This window comes from Suncus etruscus, chromosome 11 (genome assembly GCF_024139225.1).
Source record: "Suncus etruscus isolate mSunEtr1 chromosome 11, mSunEtr1.pri.cur, whole genome shotgun sequence".
Classification (NCBI taxonomy): Eukaryota; Metazoa; Chordata; class Mammalia; order Eulipotyphla; family Soricidae; genus Suncus; species Suncus etruscus.
The window spans coordinates 79,778,205-79,798,275 of NC_064858.1; the positions used below are offsets into that span (position 1 = coordinate 79,778,205).

Here is a 20,071-nt window from a genome sequence, read left to right on the forward strand (position 1 = left end):
GCCTAGCAATGGAATGAAACATCAAGGATGATTTTTTTTTTTAATGATCACTAGTGGGAAATAGAGTGGCCCTGATCAGGACTTGGGTGAGGGTCCCAAGGGGCATCCAAGGGGGATGTCTCTGTAAAAAGGGGCAGATCATGGACTGAGCCGCCTCCTCCAGCGGGGGGCTCTTGGGCTCGGCCTAGAACTGGGTTAAAACGTGGGAACTGAGCATTGACAAAGTAGAGTGGGATGTGGGCTATCCGTCCTGTAGACCAGCCCTGGAGAGAGAAGTAAAAGAATATCAGAGCCACACAGAGGCTGAAGCCTCAATCCCAGCAGCCTGGTTTACCACAGTGAGAACTCCAGCAGCCTGACTTACCACAGTGAGCAAAGCTCCTTTGCTGAAGGAAGGGTGGAACGTGATGAGCTGGGCCTTGGCTCCTGGCTCCCCTTGGATCATGCCACTAGGAAAAGAGATCAGCCTGTATAGCAGGAGGTGGGTTTGGCGTGGGGAGAGTTTACACCTCTCAGGCTGCTCAACACTTACCAAGGCAGCAGCTCAAACACAGGGCTGTTTCGAGTGCGAAAGAGAAGGATAACTGGCGTACCCTCCTGGACCCGTGGGTTTCCTGTAAGAGGATTCAGAGAGCTGGGGATGTGGCTCCACAGGAAAGCCTAAGCCTCACAGGCATGGAAGCTGGTTTGATCTCCAGGAGCACCACAAACGAAAAAAGTCAGAGTACAGCAGGTAGGGGATTTCCTTCCAGGTTTGAGCCCTGATATAGTTCCTGTTGCCCCACCAGAAGTGATCCCAGGGCTGGAGAGAGGAGCCCAGTGGGTTGAACACATGCTTGTATGGGGGAAGCCCATGTTTGAACCCTGGCATCGAATAACCTCCTACATACAACCAGCAGCCCCTCCCCCCCCCCCACACACACCAAATAAGTAGACCCAGAGCTAAGGGACTGGAATGTGAATCTCAGGGCAGAGAAACTGGGAAGGTGACTGCCCTCTTACCTTTCATGAGCACAGCCAGACGCTCCCCACTTGGGTCCCAGACCATGGAGTGGGCCTGTCCTCCAATCCTAAGGGCCAGAGAGTATGCTGGAAGGGCTGCTCTGCCCAGCCTCCCCTTCACTGCCCCTCCCTTGCCTATCACTTCACCTCTCCTCTCCATTTGGTGTCTGAATTGTCATCTCTGACAGATCTGCCACAATTGTTGCTGATTTGGCGCCTCCAACACGCCCCTTTCCTTCCCCTGTGGATATGAGCAAAAGCTCTTATACCAGAAACAGACCTCCACCTCCACCTCCACCACACTATTCTTATGCCTCCCTTACCCTGCAAAGCCATAGGATCCAGGGGATTCTTGCCACTCTGACTAGCCCCATAATCTACACTCTAGAGAGTTTCCCTTAGCTCACCAAATTCTGGGAAAGACAAGGAGTAAATCAGTGGTTCCCCTAAGACAGTGAACAGTAGACGGTTTCCATCTGGGCTCCAGCAGCCAGTCTGGGGTTAGAAGCAAAAGGGAAGGGAAGGGTGGTCTAGAAAAAGAGGTGGGGAGACAAATATGTAGGAACAGGACCCACCCTACCATATGACTCCATCCTCTCACCTGACAGCGCCCTGCGAGAGTAGGCCACCGCTCACATGTCCACATCTGGGCCTCCCAGACTCTGCCAGAGGGGGACACAACTTAAGGCCTCTAGGTTCCCAGCATGGACTCAACTCCTGCCAGTACCAGGTCAGGGGCTTGACTGCCAGAGTCCAGGAGCCTTTAGGTCCTTCCTGCTGCCCTTTTCCACTCACCGGAAGACCGAAGAAGGTGTGGTAGCCAGGACTTTGCTGCCATCTGGGGACCAGAGCAGGTTGGTAACCCCTCCTCCCCGAAACCAGGGAAGGGGAACACAAGTCTCTGTTGATACATTCCATACCTAGGAAAATGGGGGCAAGAGTGAAATAGGGAACTTACACATTCTACGTCACCCCAGAAGACTACTCTTCTTGGAGGTCCAAGGACCCAAAAAGGAGAGGAGCTGTTAAAGCAGATGTTTTTTTTTTTTTTTTTTTTTTTTTTTGGTTTTTGGGCCACACCCGGTAACGCTCAGGGGTTACTCCTGGCTATGCGCTCAGAAGTCGCTCCTGGCTTGGGGGACCATATGGGACACCGGGGGATCGAACCGCAGTCCGTCCAAGGCTAGCGCAGGCAAGGCAGGCACCTTACCTCTTGCGCCACCGCCCGGCCCCTGTTAAAGCAGATGGAAATGGGCTCTGTCCAACAATGACAACTGGTAGTTTTATTTAGGGTTTTCTTATTTTAGGGGTGCCATACCTGGTGGTGCTCAGGGGTTACTCCTAGCTCTGCACTCAGGTAGGGACTAAGGAGCCATATTAGATGCTGGGATGCTTGGATCAAATTGGGTCAGTCATGTGTAAAGCAAGCATACCTGCTACCTGCTGTACTGTTGCTCCAGCCCCAATAGGCAGAATTTTAAATCTCAAGATCCTGCCTGGTGTGGTTCCCCCCAGTAGAATCTGTCTTTCCCCCACTGCCCCCAGGACATATTCACCCACAGGTAAAGTCTGCCTGACTGAGAGGTGGCAGAAATGACCCTACAGGGAGTCATGGGCACTCACCAGGATACCAGCATCCACAGGGGAGGCTGAGAGCAGCCATCCCCCACTGGGGGCCCAGGCTAGGCTAGTAACAGGTGCATGACCAAAGTGAGAGAGAACCTGGGCACAGCCGGAAGAAGGCCTGTGGAGGGGAAACAATGGAATTAGAAGATGAAAGGGGCTGGAGCAGTGGTGCAGGTGGTAGGTTATTTGCCTTGCACGCGCTAACCTAGGATGGATGGCAGTTCGATCCCTGGCGTCCCATATGGTCCCTCAAGCCCGGAGCGATTTCTGAGCGCATCACCAGGAGTAACCCCTGAGTATCATCAGGTGTGGCCCAAAAACTAAAACCAAAACAAAATAAGAGCCAGAGACAGTACAGGGGCTGAGACTCTTGCCTTAAATCTTGTGAACCCAGGAACAAATTTCCAGGTCCCCTGAGCACAAAGCCAGAATAACTCCCTGAGCTGAGTGGATGTGACTCCCCCTCAAAAAAAAAAAAAAAACACCCTGTGATTCACCTACTAAGTCCATAATCGCCCCTCTGAGTTCAAATTCAAGTGGTAGGAAATAAACTAAGCATGAAAGAAAGGAAGTAAGTAGTCATAAAGTACAGTGGATAGGTTCCATCTCTGAGAGCCACGTGGTCCCCCAACCCCCAAAAGGAGTAATCCCTGAGCACAGAGACAGAAATAAGCCTTGAGCACTGTTGGATGTGGAAATAAACGAGGAAGGGGGGGAGGGAAGGGGAAGAGGGAGGGAAGGGAAGGTGACCAACTGACTGACCAACTGCCAGCTAGAGCACTTGGCCTGCATGTGGCAAGTATTCAATCCCAGGCACCATAATAGACCGTGGGTGGAAGGGTGTCAACTTCACTACCAGTTTCAAGGAGATAAAAATCCTCACACCAGTAAAACTAAAAGGTGCTGGGCCGGAGCAATAGTATAGTGGGGAAGGTGCTTGCCTTAAATGTGGCAGACCCAGGTTCAACCCCTGGTATCCCATGCATGGTCAGGAGTTGATTCCTGAGTACTGGTAGATTCGGCCCAAAAAGGAAAAAGAAAGGGTGAAAAGGTGCTGAGCTGGGGTGAAGTCAGACTTCTTTCCAATGGGTATCCAGACAGGGCCCGGCTGAGCTGTAATGTGCCCTTAAGGTTCCCACATTTCTCTTTTCAGTCACCTACTGCCCAACACTCAACATTTGCTTTTCTGCTCCAAAACTTCTGCCTGTACTTGTCAGAATGGACCCTTCTTGCCCTTGTTTGCTGCTTGTCACAGATGCTTCTTGGTGGTAGAGGAGATGGTTCAAAGAACTTTAGTGCTCGCTTCACATGGGAGTCCTGACTTTAATCCCAATAATGCATGCCACCCCCATCCCCAGCACAGTCATGGAAACCCCCTATCATTGCCAGGAAGGTTCCCCCAACAGTTTTGGATCCCAAGTCAAATACTTGGTCTCACTTGAATTAATGCCTCTCCTTTTCCCACTGACCTATAATAATTAGGTCTTAGGTCCTGGTCACCAATCTACAAGTTAATTAAATTTATAATCAACCTTGTTTTTTCAGGCCAGTTCATAAAGCTCCATCTCATTTTATTCAGTGGTTCCACTGTCTTATACTAGCTGACTAGATGAACTCTAATTTACTTTCACTTACACAAAGACATTTCCAGTATATGTATATATCTTATTTGTTTTTGAGCCACACCAGATGATGTTCAGGGATTACTCCTAGCTCTACACGCAGGAATTACTCCTGGCAGGCTGGGAGGACCATATGGGATGCCGGAGATAGAACCCAGGTTGGCTGCGCATGCAAGGCAAGAACACTACTCACTATCCTATTACTCTGGCCCATCTGAAATATATATATATTGGGGGAAAAGAGGAGTGCCAACCCAGCAGTGCTTAGAACTGACTCTTGGTTCTGCATTTAGGAATCACTCACTCTGGGCAGGCTTGGAGGACAACATGGGGTGTCAGATTATCAAACCCAAGTTAGCCATGTGCAAGGCAAGTGCCTACATGCTGCCCATCTTCTGATATATTGTTTATAATTTTCTGCTATGACAAACAATACTGCAAAGTACTCATAGCAGGCCAGAGAGAGCTCAAACCCAAGAAATAAACTAAACTGAAGTGTTCTTTTTTTTAACTTCTTTATTGCAAAAGTAAATTTGTCACATATTAAATTTTTATGCATTTTAGATCAATCCCTAAATGTTATTCTGTTACATTGATCTGTCTATGACAATCACTTTGTATTACTCTAACTTTGTAAATGTTTTTAATTTTACAAAACTTTTGTTTGTAAAATATTTTAATACCAGGGGCCGGAGAGATAGCATGGAGGTAAGACATTTGCCTTTCATGCAGAAGGTCATTGGTTCGAATCCAGGCAGCCCATGTAGTCCCCCAAGCATGCCAGGAGTGATTTCTGAATGGAGCCAGTAGTAACTCCTGAACGCTGCCAAGTGTGACTCAAAAAAAAAAACAAAAAAAATTTTAATACCAGATACAGCAAGTCTTCTCTCCTTGTTCTTTTTTTTTTTTTTTTTTTTTTTTTTGGGCCACACCCGGCGATGCTCAGGGGTTACTCCTGGCTGTCTGCTCAGAAATAGCTCCTGGCAGGCACGGGGGACCATATGGGACACCAGGATTCGAACCAACCACCTTTGGTCCTGGATCAGCTGCTTGCAAGGCAAACACCACTGACCTATCTCTTCGGACCCTCCTTGTTCTTTTTTGGGGGGAGGGGAGTCACACCCAGCAGCACTCAGAAGTTACTTCTCAGCTTGGGGGGCCATATGGGATGCCAGGGATCAAACCCGGGTGGACCACGTGCAAGGCAAACACCCTACCCACTATGGTATCGTTCTTTCATAAAAACGCTAAATACTGGAGGTTAAATTATTATCTAGGTCAATGGCCTAGAGCACATTTTATACCCAGGTTGGCTGTGTGCAAGGTATTATCACTCCAGCCCCTTTATTTATAATTTAATGAACCTGTTTCTGGATTATTTATTTTGGGGTCACACTATTGGTGCTCAAAGACTACTCCTGGCTCTGTACTAAGGGTCAATCCTGAGTGTGTTAGGGATCACACCTGCATCTCCTGTGCTCCAGCCCACTCTAATCCCATTTTCTGATTTTCTATTTAGTTCTCATCCTCTGACAGTCCCTAAACTGTCTTTCTGCTCCATGATACTATCTACCTACCCAGAAGCTCATATTCTGTCCTTTCCTCCAAATTAGAAAATTCTCAGCACCTCCACAATGATCTTAGATGATCTTTCCACCCACCCCGAGCTTGGCCATCAAACAATAAGTGGCTGGGACTCACCGGGTTGACAGTGAGGTAGGGTCGAGGGTCCAGATGAGAATGCAGCTCTGGCAGGCCACAGCCAATACAGAGGCACTGAGGGGCTTCCAGGCCAGAGCAGCCACATTTCTCTGTAACCGGTGCTTCAGAAAAGGGACGATAGTGCTGGGGGAAAAGGAACAGGGACAAAGTCACAGGAGGAACTCTAAGGCTCTGGGCACCGGAATACAATTGAGGCAGAAAAGTTTCAGAGGGCCGGAGCAATAGCACAGCAGGCACGGCATTTGCCTTGCAGTGTCTGAGCCAGGTTCAATCCCCAGCATCCCATATGGTCCCCTAAGCATGGCCAAGAGTGATCCCTAAGCATAAAGCCAGGAGTAAGCCCCAAACACAGCTGAATGTGGCCCAAAAGTAGCGATGATGGTGAAGGCAAAGGACACATCAGGAGGGCACACCTGTCAGTCCAGGGCACTAGCTCTCCCCAGGCCCATGGCTGGAGGACAGGGACACTCACCCTCCCAGCGAGCCCCATACCTGTTGGCATTATACACACGAACTGAGTCATCTAGCAGAGCCACTGCAAACTTGTTGGTGTGGGGGTGCCACGCAAAGGCCCGCAAGGAGCAGCTGGTCCTGGAGAGGAGAGCGTAAGGGCCTCACATGATCTCCCTGAACCCAGTACCGAAGCTCAGACACCCCTTTAGATGATATTCCTAGCTGTGTCAGAGGTTACTCCTGGTGGTGCATGTTATGCTCAAGATCGAATCTGGGTCAGCCACATGTAAGGCAAGCACCTTTTTCCTATGTTCTCTCTGACCCCAAAGGTGCTTATTTTTATCCTTGTGAGGGCAGAGAGGGGGTGAGCACAGAAGTGTGAGCACAGGGTTTACTCACTGGCTTGCTTTTTTCTTTTCCTTCTACTAGAAGTCTGAGGCTGGAAAGAAGTGCAGCGGGGAAGGTGAAACCAATACATATTTCATCTCCTGTACCACTTACAGTGCCCTCTGCCCTGCCAGGAGTCACTCAGAGCCAGGAATAAGCCCTAAACATCAAAACTACCTATGAGACTCGAGAGATAGTACAGTGGGTAGGATGCTTGCCTTGCACATGGCTGACCAACAGATGATTCCATGAACACTACCAAGAATGACTCAGGAGTAAGACCTAAGCAACAAAACAAAACAAAACAAAACCAAAAAAAAAAGCCCCTTTTATCAGGAGATAGAAGCGAGAAAAGGGAAAAGTGATAGGAGTCTTCTCTACTTTGTCTTCCCTCTCTCCAAAAGAAATTCTGAAGTTGAGGCCTTCCCTCCCACAAAATGCCAAGATGTAGGCCAAAGATAGCACAGTGGATGAGGTACTTGCCCTACCCACTGTCAACCTGGGTCCCCTGATACCGTATATGGTCCTGTGCCTACCTGGAGTGATCTTGAGTGCAGAGCCAGGAGTAAGCTCTAAGCAGCACATGATGTATATGTGTTGGTGGGGTGCCAAAATGTGTAACTCACCAGTTTGTGACCTGGGAAAATTCAGCAATGAGATCTTCACTCCTGAGCTGCAAGAAGCAGAAGAATAAGGCAACACTGAGACAGAGCGTGTCCCCTCAGCCTTCCAACACTTGGGCTTGACCACTCACACTCCCCTCTATAGTTCTCCTGCCCTGACCTCAGGCTGACTATGAGAGTGAGGGGCACATAGCTAGGATGGTTTGGGGAGAGAATACAGACTTACAGAGAGATGGGGGAACAAGGAACCATGGAGGGAGGAGGCCCATCGACAGAGTGACACGGCCCAGCTGGATGCCATCTTCACCCACTTAAACACTGTACAACGGAGGAAGAAGACCTGGTTAGACCATTGACAGGGTTCTCACTGGGACCCTCTAGGTGAGGGTCGAGCCAAAACAAGTATTCCCCAAATGACTCCCCCTTAAGTGCTCTGGACACCCCCTCAGGGATGTGAGGGAACAGAGAAGAAGATTGCACCAGTCTAGACAACTGGAGCATAAAATAAAAGACTAGAGGGAAGGTGCTAGATTACACTGGGGAGTGTGTGGGAGGGAGAGCACAACCACAAAAGTAGTCAAGTTAGAATGAAAATAGACTTACCCTCCTCCTCTGAGTTTGCAATTTCATTCAGCACCCCAAAAACACCCAGCTCACACCTGAGGAAGAAAGGATGCTGAGTCACGTGATGGGTTCCTCCAGTTAGTGGCTCACTCAGTGGATTCAAACTGCCTGCACACGTGAAATGTGCCAAGCCAGGCTGTGTGCTTCATGTGCTTCTGGATGGTCTCTGCAGATGTCACCCATGAAGCCACCAAGCTTAGAGGTCTGCCAGGGCCTTATGAACATATCAAGCAGTCAATATTTGAGTCTTGTTGGCAGATGGATTAAAGTGTTAAAAACTTAAAAAAGGGGCCGGGAAGGTGGCGCTAGAGGTAAAGTGTCTGCCTTGCAAGCGCTAGCCAAGGAAGGACCGCGGTTCGATCCCCCGGCATCCCATATGGTCCCCCCAAGCCAGGGGCGATTTCTGAGCACATAGCCAGGAGTAACCCCTGAGCGTCAAACGGGTGTGGCCCAAAAACCAAAAAAAAAAAAAAAAAAAAGAGGGCCCGGAGAGATAGCACAGCAGCGTTTGCCTTGCAAGCAGCCAATCCAGGACCAAAGGTGGTTGGTTCGAATCCCGGTGTCCCATATGGTCCCCCGTGCCTGCCAGGAGCTATTTCTGAACAGACAGCCAGGAATAACCCCTGAGCATCGCCGGGTGTGACCCAAAAACCAAAAACCAAAAAAAAAAAAAGAGTCAATATCTTTTTTTTTGTTTGTTTTATTTTAGGCTATACTTGGCTCTTTAGTTAAAGATCATTCTGAGCAGGGCTTGGAAACCCTATGGGCTTTAGTCAGTGAGGCCGGAGTGATAGCACAGGGGTAGGGCATTTGCCTAGCATACTGCTGACCCAGGACGAACCTGGGTTTGATCCCTGGCATCCCATATGTTCCCCCAAGCCTGCCAGGAGCGATTTCAATGTGCAGAGCCAGGAGTAACCCCTGAGCGCTGCCAGGTATGACCAAAAAAATAAAAAACAACAACAAGAAACCCACAGTCAGTGATATGCAAGGCAAGTGACCTACCTCCTATACTATCTCTCTGTCCCATTAATTCAACATTTGCCCTAAGATAGTGAAAAGAAAAACATAAAAAGATTTCTCCATTTTGGAAGCCATACTGCTGGTGTTCAAGGAGGTCAAACCTGGGTTCCGGCAGGCAATGTATGTGCACTAGCTCTTTATGACATCGCACCATCCCCACAGTATAATTTATTTTGGAGAGATTAGGGACTGAATAACACCCAATGGTGCTCAGGAGCCATTCCTGGCTCTGTCTGTGCTCAGGAGTAATTCCTGGCAGAGCATTCTTGAGTGTTGGAGAACCATACATGGTGCTAGGAATTTGAACTGGGGTTGGTGGATGCTAGTCTCGTGCATTAAACTAACTTGTCTAGCTCTTTTGTCCCACCCAACACATAGAAGGATTTGAATCAGAGATGTATACTGATCACATAGACGTCTTAGAAAGATTAGTCTGGGGGCCGGGCGGTGGCGCAAGAGGTAAGGTGCCTGCCTTGCCTGCGCTAGCCTTGGACAGACAGCGGTTCGATCCCCCAGTGTCCCATATGGTCCCCCAAGCCAGGAGCGACTTCTGAGCGCATAGCCACGAGTAACCCCTGAGCGTTACCAGGTGTGGCCCAAAAACCAAAAAAAAAAAAAAAAAGAAAGATTAGTCTGGATATTAATTAGAAGTGATCAAAAAGGAAGAAAGAGGCGAGAATGACAGTACTACAGGGAAGGCACTTGTCTTGCATGCTGCCAACCCAGGTCTGATCTAGTAAGGTCCATGGAGTTTCATCAGGGGTATTCCAGTGTAGAGCCAGAAGCAAACCCTGAGCACTGCCAGTTGTGACAGAAAAACAAAAACAAGGGGCCAGAGCAATGGCACAAAACGATAAGGCGCCTGCCCCACACTGCCTACGATGGACTGCAGTTCGATCCCCCAGTGTCCCATATGGTCCCCCAAGCCAGGAGTGATTTTTTTTTTTTTTTTTTGGTTTTTGGGTCACACCTTGCAGCGCTCAGGGGTTACTCCTGGCAGGCACGGGGGACCATGTGGGATGCCGGAATTTGAACCAATGACCTGCATGAAAGGCAAACGCCTTACCTTCATGCTATCTCTCCGGCCCCAGGAGTGATTTCTAAGTGCATAACCAAGAGTAATCCCTGAGCATCATCGGGTGTGGCCCAAAAACCAAATAAATAAATAAACGGCTACTTCATGGACTAGAGTGATAGAGCAATGAGTAGGGCATTTGCCATGCACAAGGCCAACCCCAGTTCAACCCCCAGAATCCCATAGGAATCTCAGGCCCAATGAGCCTGCCAGGAGCAATTTCTTTTTCTTTTTCTTTTTTTTTTTTTTTTGGTCACACCCGGCAGCGCTCAGGGTTACTCCTGGCTCTACATTCAGAAATTGCTCCTGATAGGCATAGGGGACCATATGGGATGCCGGGATTCGAACCACCGTCCTTCTGCATGCCTTACCTCCATGCTATCTCTCCAGTCCCTCCAGGAATAATTCCTAAGTACAGAGCCAGTAGTAACCCTAAGCACCTCTGTGTGTGGCCCCAAATCCCTCCCCCCCAAAAAAGGCTACTTCAGGATCAGAAAATCATTCAGAGGATGGGAGCACATTTTGTATGCAGAAAGTCAGGGTTTTGTCCCATCACAGCATGGTTCCCCAAGTAAAAAACACAACAGAGGGGCAACACTCTATACCAATTCAATATCTGGAGTAGCCCATGAGCACCACTGAGACTGAGCATGACCCCAAAAAAGTGGAGATGCTGGAGTGATAATACAGTGGGGAGGGTGTTTGCCTTGCATGTAGCCGACCTAGGTTTGATCCTTGGCATCCTATGGCTCCCTAGATACCCCCCAGGAGTGATTCCTAAGTGCAGAGCTAGAAGTAACCCCTGAGAATCACTGGATGTGACCCTAAAAACAAAGGACCAGAGAAATAACATAGTGGGTAGAGCATTTGCCTTGCACATAGCCAATCTGGTTTCAATCCCTAGCCCCCCGAGCCCACCAGGAGTGATTCCTGAGTGCAGAGCCAGGAGTAACCCCTGAAGGCCACTAAGTGTGGCCCAAATACACACACCCCAAAAAACCAGAAGGGTATTGTGGGTGGAAGAGACAGAGAGACAGAGACAGAGAGAAAGAGAGATACTTCTACTTCAAAAATCTAGTGGGGGAATCAAAATGACCTGAACCGTAGGGATACAGACAACTAGATTGGATAAACAAAGGAAGTAGAATAAACAGGATTATTAGTAAGGAAAAGAGTGAGAGCACGCAAATGACCCAAGACACAAATAACCATAGCTCCTATTGCTTCCATTGTACTCAAATGTTACAAACATCATCTAATTTAGCCACAATCACAACTCAACAAAATAGATATTGCTGGGGCTGGAGAGATAGCATTGAGGTAAGGCGTTTGCCTTTCATGCCGAAGGTCATCGGTTCAAATCCCGGCATCCCATATGGTCCCCCGAGCCTGCCAGGAGCGATTTCTGAGTACAGAGCCAGGAGTAACCCCTGAGCACTGCAGGGTGTGACCCTAAAACCAAAAAAAAAAAAAAAAAAAAAAACGGGATCGATGCCCGCATCCTCCACCAAAAAAAAAAAAAAGAGAAAAAAAATAGATATTGCTATCATGTGCATTTCTAGAAGAACAGAAGTATAAGAGGATAATGAATTAAATAATCAAGGTGACCTCGATAGGAAATGACCTTCAGGATTCATGCTTCCATCTGCCCTAGTGCTGATGCTTGCACCAAGTGCACCTCAAGTAGAAAGGCCATTCCTGGAGATGGAAAATGTAAAGAAGCAGGCTTGGAGAGAGAACTAAAAGATGAGTTTTGAACACACTGTGTAACACTGGGGAATAGCAACCTAGTGAAGTTTGGCACACAGCTGAACACAACACAAAGCTCCAGGATACATAAGTACTATCAAAAGGAGGAGCTAGGAAAGGTCCACACTGGAGAAGCAGGCAGTGAGAAAGAAATCAGAATTAAATGGGTTTTTTTTAAACAATGAATTCAGTGTAAACTTCACTCACACAAAAAGGCAATCAAGGGGGGCCAGAGCGGTGGCACAAGCGGTAAGCCATCTGCCTTGCCTGCGCTGGCCTAGGAAGGACCAGACCACAGTTTGATCCCCCAGTGTCCCATATGCTCCCCCAAGCCAGGAGCGACTTCTGAGCATATAGCTAAGAGTAACCCCTGAGTGTCACCAGGTGTGGCAAAAAAAAAAAAAAAAAAGGCAAGTAATTTAAGCCAGTCCAGTCCCTACTTGCATTAAAAACAGGTGCTCTACACTTTCATACTCTCCTGGTGGGCATAAAAGTGTTCGCCTTAGGGGTCAGAGAGATAGCATGGAGGTAAGGCATTTGCCTTGCATGCAGAAGGTCGGTGGTTCAAGTCCCAGTATCCCATATGGTCCCCTGAGCCTGCCAGGAACGATTTCTGAGCATGGAGCCAGGAGTAACCCCTAAGTGCTGCCGGGTGTGACCCAAAAACAAAACAAAAAAAAGAAAGTGTTCGCATTCAACATCTGGCCACCTACACAACAAAATGATAATAATAGAGTTAACCCTTGGGATTAATATGAGCAAGGCACCATTCTCTTAAGGAAATCATTGCCACAACTTTATAAAGTAAGTTTCATTTTACAGATGTGGAAACTGAGGAAATCAGTGACTAAATAAACTGCCCACCAACTGCCCCCAAGGTCACAAGGCTAAATGCATATCTAACCTTGCTGAGCTTCAGGTAAAAGCTCAGAAAATAGTAATGACATGAAGTAGTAGCAAAAAGATTCAGAGTCAATTCAGAAATGAAGGCCAACTGAATAGCAAACAACCTGACTGTGATATATACCCTTGAGTTCCACAATGTCTTACAGTGATTTGATGGTTTGATGAAAGATAAAGAGCTCTGAACTAGGTTGAAGGGTGATAATCCCATTTTATCCAAGACCTGGTCAGAGCAATAGGACAGCAGGTAGTACACTTGCTTTGAAATGATCCCCAGCATCCCACAAGAGTTTGATCCCCAAACACCACAAGAGTAATTTTTGAGTGCAGAATCAGTAATAATTCCTGAGCACCGCCAGGTGTGGGCCCAAAACAAAAGCAAAAAATCATTTCTTCCAGAACCTGCTGTCATTGCCCAGGATATCCTTAGCCAGGTCTCACCAAATGTTGATGCATCTTTTCCACACTTGTTCGCGATGATGGATGAAAGCAGTTCTCGTGCCATGGTCCAGTCTCCCAGGGGCCTTCAGGGGATCTTTGGTCAGGTTTAGGACAGGAAGATTGATCCACTATAGCCCAGAAGGGAGAGGTGTGAAAGTGAGTCCATCCCTTCCAGTCCAGCACAAGTCCCTGCATCCATCTTCAACCTAAGTATCTGACTCCCATTCCACCAGTCTTAACATGTGGCCATGTGTAACTGGTCTTAGCTCTTTTATCTAAGACCCAAAATTTTCCTGGCTAGATTATAAAAACTCCTGATTATAAAAACTCTTTCTTACATAGACAGGTACCAATACACACTGTCAGTTTCTCTTCCTTTTTATTCCTAGGAATACTACGAGAAAATAAAATAGTTCCAGGATGTGGTTTCCTAGTAACTTCAGGATTCTATCCTCAACTTTTCAAGTTCTCCACTTTCATATCCCCTTAGACCAGCGTTTTTCAACCACTGTGCCACAGCACACTAGTGTGCCATGAGATATTGCCTGGTGTGCCATGGGAAAAATCCCAATTTCATCCGTAACATGCAGCATGTTAAAAAAAAAAAAACTATATAAAACTATAAAGACTGGGCCCGGAGAGATAACACAACGGCGTTTGCCTTGCAAGCAGCCAATCCAGGACCAAAGGTGATTGGTTCGAATCCTGGTGTCCCATATGGTCCCCCTATGCCTGCCAGGAGCTATTTCTGAGCAGACAGCCAGGAGTAATCCCTGAGCACCGCCGGGTGTGACCCAAAAAACAAAACAAAACAAAAAAAACTATAAAGACTATAAGAACTAAAGACAGAGAGAGCCTGAGAGCTGTTGACGAAGAGCTACGTGTGTCTTTCTTCGATTCCTGCCAGAATATCAGCTTTGTGTTCAGCCAAACAGACCCAGGTTTTGCACTGAGTATGTAAACAGAAATATGAACAATTACAAAACACTTTATATAAAATAATAATTATAAAATAATGTCTTTGTGCTTATTTGATTCCTATTCAAGAGAATAATTACTTTATATAAAGTCAATATAGGCAGAGTTAAATTTTTAACATTTTCTAATGGTGGTGTGCCTCGTAATTTTTTCTTTTTATGAAAAAAGTGTGCCTTTGCACAAAAAGGTTGAAAAACACTGCCATTAGACTCCACTCTCTAGGCCTCCTCCACCCTCCTCCAAGAAGCAGGTCCTCCTCCATCCTCTGACCCCAGCCCTGCTATTTCTCCCCAGCTGGGCCAGGCATTTTCTGGCACTCCAGTCTCCAAACTGCTAAATTGCAATATTGCTAGTATTGCAAATATTGCTAGCATTGCAAATACTGCAGCCTCAGCTTCCCCATCTCCAGGGCCCACCTCCATGCAGGTACCCCCGACCCCCTGGCCCCAGCCACCTGGCCCCTGAAGTCGGGCGGAGGACTCTCATAGCTAGTGCCTGTCACCAGCTCGTTATTGTGCTCGTAGAGGGTGACTTGACCCCTCGGCGGCGGCGGGGGGAATAACCCCAAGGAGCACATCTTGCATGTCCGGTGAACGTGCAAAATCCGCAAAAATCCGAGGATCCTCCTCCTCCTTCTCTTCCACCTCCTCCTCTGAGTTCCCGGGCTCGATTCAGACGTGTGTACGGGTAGCCGCCTGGGACAAACGGCTCAACGGAAGATAGAAAGGACGTTCGCGCTCTCCTAGCACGGACTTCCGGAGCGTCGGCGCGTGCGCGCGCCCCCTGGTGGTCGGAGGAGCGATCGGCGCGGACACGTCAGAGGCCCAACCCGACGTCCTGAAGGCCAAAGCGGTTTTTTGTTTTTCCCAATGACACTGCTGTTTTGGTTTTTTTTTTTCCTTTTCCCAGCTCCGAATTCTTCAACTGTTTTCCATACTCCCTGAGCTCGGGAAACCCATAATAAGCCACGCTTAGGAAAGCACCTAATTAGATCCTCATCCTACCTAAGTTTGTGGATCACCCCAAGGAAAATATAGACTGTCACGGCTAGAGAGCTTTGGGAGGAGGAAATGTCAGGGGGAGACCTTGGGTGCAGAAGTGCTGCATGCCAGAACGTGCCAGGAACCCGAGCCCCCAGGGTTAGGCAGAACGGGAAAGGGGAGCAGTTGAATGGTGGATCTTTATTTGAGCTCCTAGGGTGGCTACATTGAACAGTGAGGACTGTCCAATCGCCTTGAGTAAAGGGAGGCCAGGACACTAGGACCTAAACACAAAAGTCAGAGGCCAGGAGAGACCGCCCAACGGAGGGTATGTCTCCAACACAACAGAGTTCCCAGAGGACATGTGGGTGTGTCCCCCCTTAACAAAAACAGGAACAAAACTAAAACAAACTAGGCATTCTGACAAGAAAAGAAGTGAAGGGGCCAGAGTGATAACACAGCAGGTAGGGCCTTGCACATGGTCGACCCAGATTCAGTCTCTGGCATACCATGTGGTCCTCCCCAAGCCTGCCAGGAGTAATTTCTGAATGCAGAGCCAGGAGTAACCTGAGCACCGCTGGGTGTAGCCAAAAATAATAAGAATAATAAGAGGGGGCCGGGAAGGTGGCGCTAGAGGTAAGGTGTCTGCCTTACAAGCGCTAGCCAAGGAACGGACCGCGGTTCGATCCCCCGGCGTCCCATATGGTCCCCCCAAGCCAGGGGCAATTTCTGAGCACATAGCCAGGAGTAACCCCTGAGCGTCAAACGGGTGTGGCCCAAAAACCAAAAAAAAAAAAAAAAAAAAAAAAAAAAAAGAATAATAAGAGAAGTGAGGCTTGATGTTCATATTAGCTCCAAGCCAGGCATACAGAACTAGAGTCAACTATTGACAGGGGTCACCTCCTCTTACAGCTGTGTGACTTTAGAAAAGTCATTTAAGGCTTTATATTGCAGTCTCCTGGTTAGTTTACAAGGTTGTTTCTCATAAAATATTGGGACTGAAGGCATTTAATAAGCATTTAATAAGCTCAAAGTGCTAAGCATGTCAGAGAGTAACTATGAACGCTATATTATTCATTTCACCAATGTGAATTATGGGGACCAGAGCAATAATAATAATAATAATAATAATAATAATAATAATAATAATAATAGCAGCACTTGAACCTGGGTTCAATCCCCAGCACCTCATGTGGTTCCCTGAGCATTTCCAGAGCTAAGAATAAATCCTGAGCACCACAGTGTGTGACCCAAAAAGAAAACAAAACAAAAACACACCCCACTAATGAACTATTCCAGGAATGTTCCAGACATGGTCACTATGCCTGAGAGCAGTCAATAGCATCTAAGGAGACTGCAGAGGGGGAGAGGGAAGGTTTGGGTGAGACAGACAATATAGAGAGTAAAACAGTTGCCTTTCATGCAGCCAGAGTACCCTGACCTCCCTGGTGCTGCCAGAGCCAGTAATAAGCTTTCAGAGAGAGGGAGAGGGAGGAGAGAGAGAGCATGCCCCAGGTTTTTTTGTGTTTTGTTTTGTTTTGTTTTGTTTTGTTGGGGGGGGGTCACACCTGGCAGCGCTCAGGAATTACTCCTGGCTCTACGCTCAGAATTTGCTCCTGGCAGGCTGGGGGACTCTATGGGATGCCGGGATTCAAACCACCATCCTTGGGGCCGTAGAGGTGGCGCTAGAGGTAAGGTGTCTGCCTTGCAAGCGCTAGCCAAGGAAAGATCGTGACCGCTGTTCGATCCCCGGCGTCCCATATGGTCCCCCCCAAGCCAGGGGCAATTTCTGAGCACTTAGCCAGGAGTAACCCCTGAGCATCAAATGGGTGTGGCCCGAAAAACCAAAAAAATAAAATAAATAAAATAAAATAAATAAACCACCATCCTTCTGCTTGCAAGACAAATGCCTTACCTCCATGCTATCTCTCCAGTCCCCAGGTATTGTTTTGTGTTTTGTTTATTTTAATAATTTGTATTATAACCAAAGTGCATTACGAATCTTTCATAGTAGTATTTAAGGTACATAGTGACAATGAATGAGGGCCATTCCCACCACCAGAGTTGTCCTCCCTTCACCCCTATTCCCAGCACACTTCCCATATCTCCCTCATTTGTCCCCCAGAATGCTAGTGTAACTGCTACTCTCTGTGTATAGCTTGTTGTAGATAAATATCGATTCTATTGTCGTTGATTTTGGGTTTGGTGTTTGAGTCTGTTTTTTTTTTTTTTTTTTTGGTTTTTGGTTTTTGGGTCACACCCGGCAGTGCTCAGGGGTTCCTCGTGACTCTAAGCTCAGAAATCGCTCCTGGCAGGCTCAGGGGACCATATGGGATGCTGGGATTCGAATCATCGTCCTTCTGCATACAAGGCAAACGCCCTACCTCCATGCTATCTCTCTCCCAAGTCTGATCAATTTTATTTCCACTCACTGTTCATAGGACTGTTTGGTCCTGGTACCATCCATTCCCCTCTCCCCCAGGTTTTGTTTTAGAAACACCTAACACCCAGCTCAGTACACTGAGGGTTCACTCGCAACAGTGCTAGAGGCACCTTGTGGGAAGTTTGGTTAGATCCAGCTTATGCACTTCAATCCTCCCTTACCCCCAAATTATAATATTTAAAGCAAAGGGCCATTGTAGTTTTGCATTATCAAATCCTGCGTCTGCTCCTTTCGACCTGAAAAGTTCTCTCAAGAGAGTTATTTATTCCTCAATAACTTGCCTTACGTGTGGCCTAGTTCACTGTCATCTGGGAAGCTGAAGGAGCATAAAATAAAAACAGGGAGAGAGATGCAACTGAGGTCTGGGAACCCCTCCTTGAGCGGGGGAGCACGCAGGAGAGAAAGGGGGGACAGTGATGACAGATGAGGGAGTGGGAGAGCTGAGATCTCTGTATCCAGCCCCATCTCAAGCCCAGAGAGAAACTCTGAGGAAATCCTGGGGAGTATGCAGGAGGAAAAGGGGGGACAATGATGACAGATGAGGGAGGGAATGGAAGATCTGAGATCTCTGTATTCAGCCCCATCTCAAGCCCAGAGAGAGAGAGAGACTCCCCGAAAATCCTGGACCCCACATGTCAGGCCGAGCTCACTTTCGAGCTCCAGCAGGGAGCGCGGCCACCCTGGCCACAAAGTCAGCGCGCCCAGGGTGTTCTCCGGCCTCTGGGTGGGCGGGCTCCCCGAGACTCGCAAATCGGGGACCCTCCTCTTTCGAAGGAGGCCTGGAGGTGGTCCGAGGGGGGGCCCTGGAGTTCCGCCCGACCCCCGGCGCCCCGACTGAGGCCGGTAACCAGGCGCACATGGCCCGCCCGGCCCTGTTTGTCCTGGCAGCGCGCCGCCGCTATTTGAGGCGCTTTTTATCTCCCCGAAACCAGCAAAACCCCAAAAGCGGAGCCGAGGGAAGATGAAAGGGGCCGAGGGCCGGGAGGGGACGACCGCCGGGCTGTGGCGGGCGCGAGCTGGCACCGGCCAGGCGGAGCCCCTGAGGCGACTGCGCCAGGCCCTGAGGGGGGTCCCGAGGAGCCCTTGGGGGGCCGCTCTGGGCCTCGGCTTGCAGGGCGGACCCCCAACCCCGGTGCCCTGGCCCCCGCATGTTCCAAGCGCCTCTGAGGGAGCCTTCACACCACTGCGGCCTAAGGAGACCCTGCCAGGCCCGGGTTCTGGACCTGGCCACTGGGGGACACAGCCTGGCCGTGCCAGGGCATCCCCTCGGCCTAGTGAGAGAGTCCTCGGGTTGGGGGTCTGCACAGAGCCCTAGTGTGGCTTGGGGATGGTCGCCACAAAGTGGCTTTTGTTGGCCCGCTAATGCAATGGCAGGCTTGAAGATTGCAGGCCTTGGGTCTGTCTGCAAGGCCGCACGCGTCCACCGCCCCATCCTAGGTGGGCTCTGCCCAGTTGGAGATAAAACTTGGGGAGAAGCCTATGGGGCCTTCCAGCTTTACTGGGGTCTCGAACCCTCATCCCCCTGACCAGAAAGGGCTCCTAGGACCAGAGTGATAGATAGTTCAGCCTGGTAGGGGAGTTTTCTTTGCACGCGGTCGACCTGGGTTTGACCCCACACACACATCCCATATGGACCCCCCAACCAACCCTGCCAGGAGCAACCCCTAAGCATAGCCAGGTGTGGTCGGTCACCTTCCAAAGAGGAAGGCCTGGTGTGTTTAGAACTTACATTGTAGAATATGCAAAGGCATTCATTTATTCACCCCTCTCTCCCCCAATCTTTGTGTGTGTGTGTGTGTGTGTGTGTGTGTGTGGCTTTGGGTCACACCCGGCAGTGCTCAGGGGTTACTCCTGGCTCCATGCTCAGAAATTGCTCCTGGCACGGGGGACCATATGGGATGCCAGGATTCGAACCGATGACCTCCTTCATGAAAGGCAAACGCCTTACCTCCATGCTATCTCTCTGGCCCCTCTCTCCCCCAATCTTTCAAGGAAAAAAGTTTCTGGGTAGCCCACTCTTTCCCTCCCCCTTTCTTCTTTCACCAGAACATTTAAAATCAAACTTTTATTTATTAAATAATTAAAAAAAAGACTCCATGAGGGCACGATCCTTTCTTTCCTTTCCACAACATTACCCCCTCCCCAAGCTCCCACGGTGAGAACCCTTTCTTTCACCTGGGGGCTCCGAGGGAGCAGGAGATAGAAAAAGAGGATCCAAAGTCACAGAAAAAGGCATTCCAAGGCACGAAGCGGCTTTAAGAGTCACTGGAGGTGGAGCCGGGAACATCTGAGACTCAGGTTGGGAGCCTGTGATCAAACCCCACAGCTTGGGACCTCTGTCTTGCCCTCCTCCATCATAAATTCTTCCTTCTTGTGGCTTCTAGGCACCTGGTCGTACACTGTGCCTTGCTCAGAGTAGG

General features: G+C 48.8%; 1 protein-coding gene across 1 annotated transcript; it reads right to left on the reverse strand.

Annotated features, from left to right (window-relative positions):
• Positions 1-29: 29 nt before the first annotated feature.
• On the reverse strand, positions 30-14,928 carry AAAS (aladin WD repeat nucleoporin). The gene is made up of 16 exons (XM_049783403.1): positions 14,683-14,928; positions 13,251-13,378; positions 8,039-8,094; positions 7,662-7,753; positions 7,439-7,485; positions 6,465-6,563; positions 5,952-6,095; positions 2,626-2,746; positions 1,798-1,922; positions 1,604-1,664; positions 1,410-1,497; positions 1,150-1,243; positions 1,003-1,070; positions 533-614; positions 365-449; positions 30-263 (listed from the first exon to the last, which is right to left on the reverse strand). The coding sequence occupies exons 1-16, from the start codon at positions 14,803-14,805 to the stop codon at positions 51-53; spliced, it is 1,626 nt and encodes a 541-aa protein (XP_049639360.1). The 5' UTR covers positions 14,806-14,928; the 3' UTR covers positions 30-50.
• Between the last annotated feature and the right edge of the window lie 5,143 nt (positions 14,929-20,071).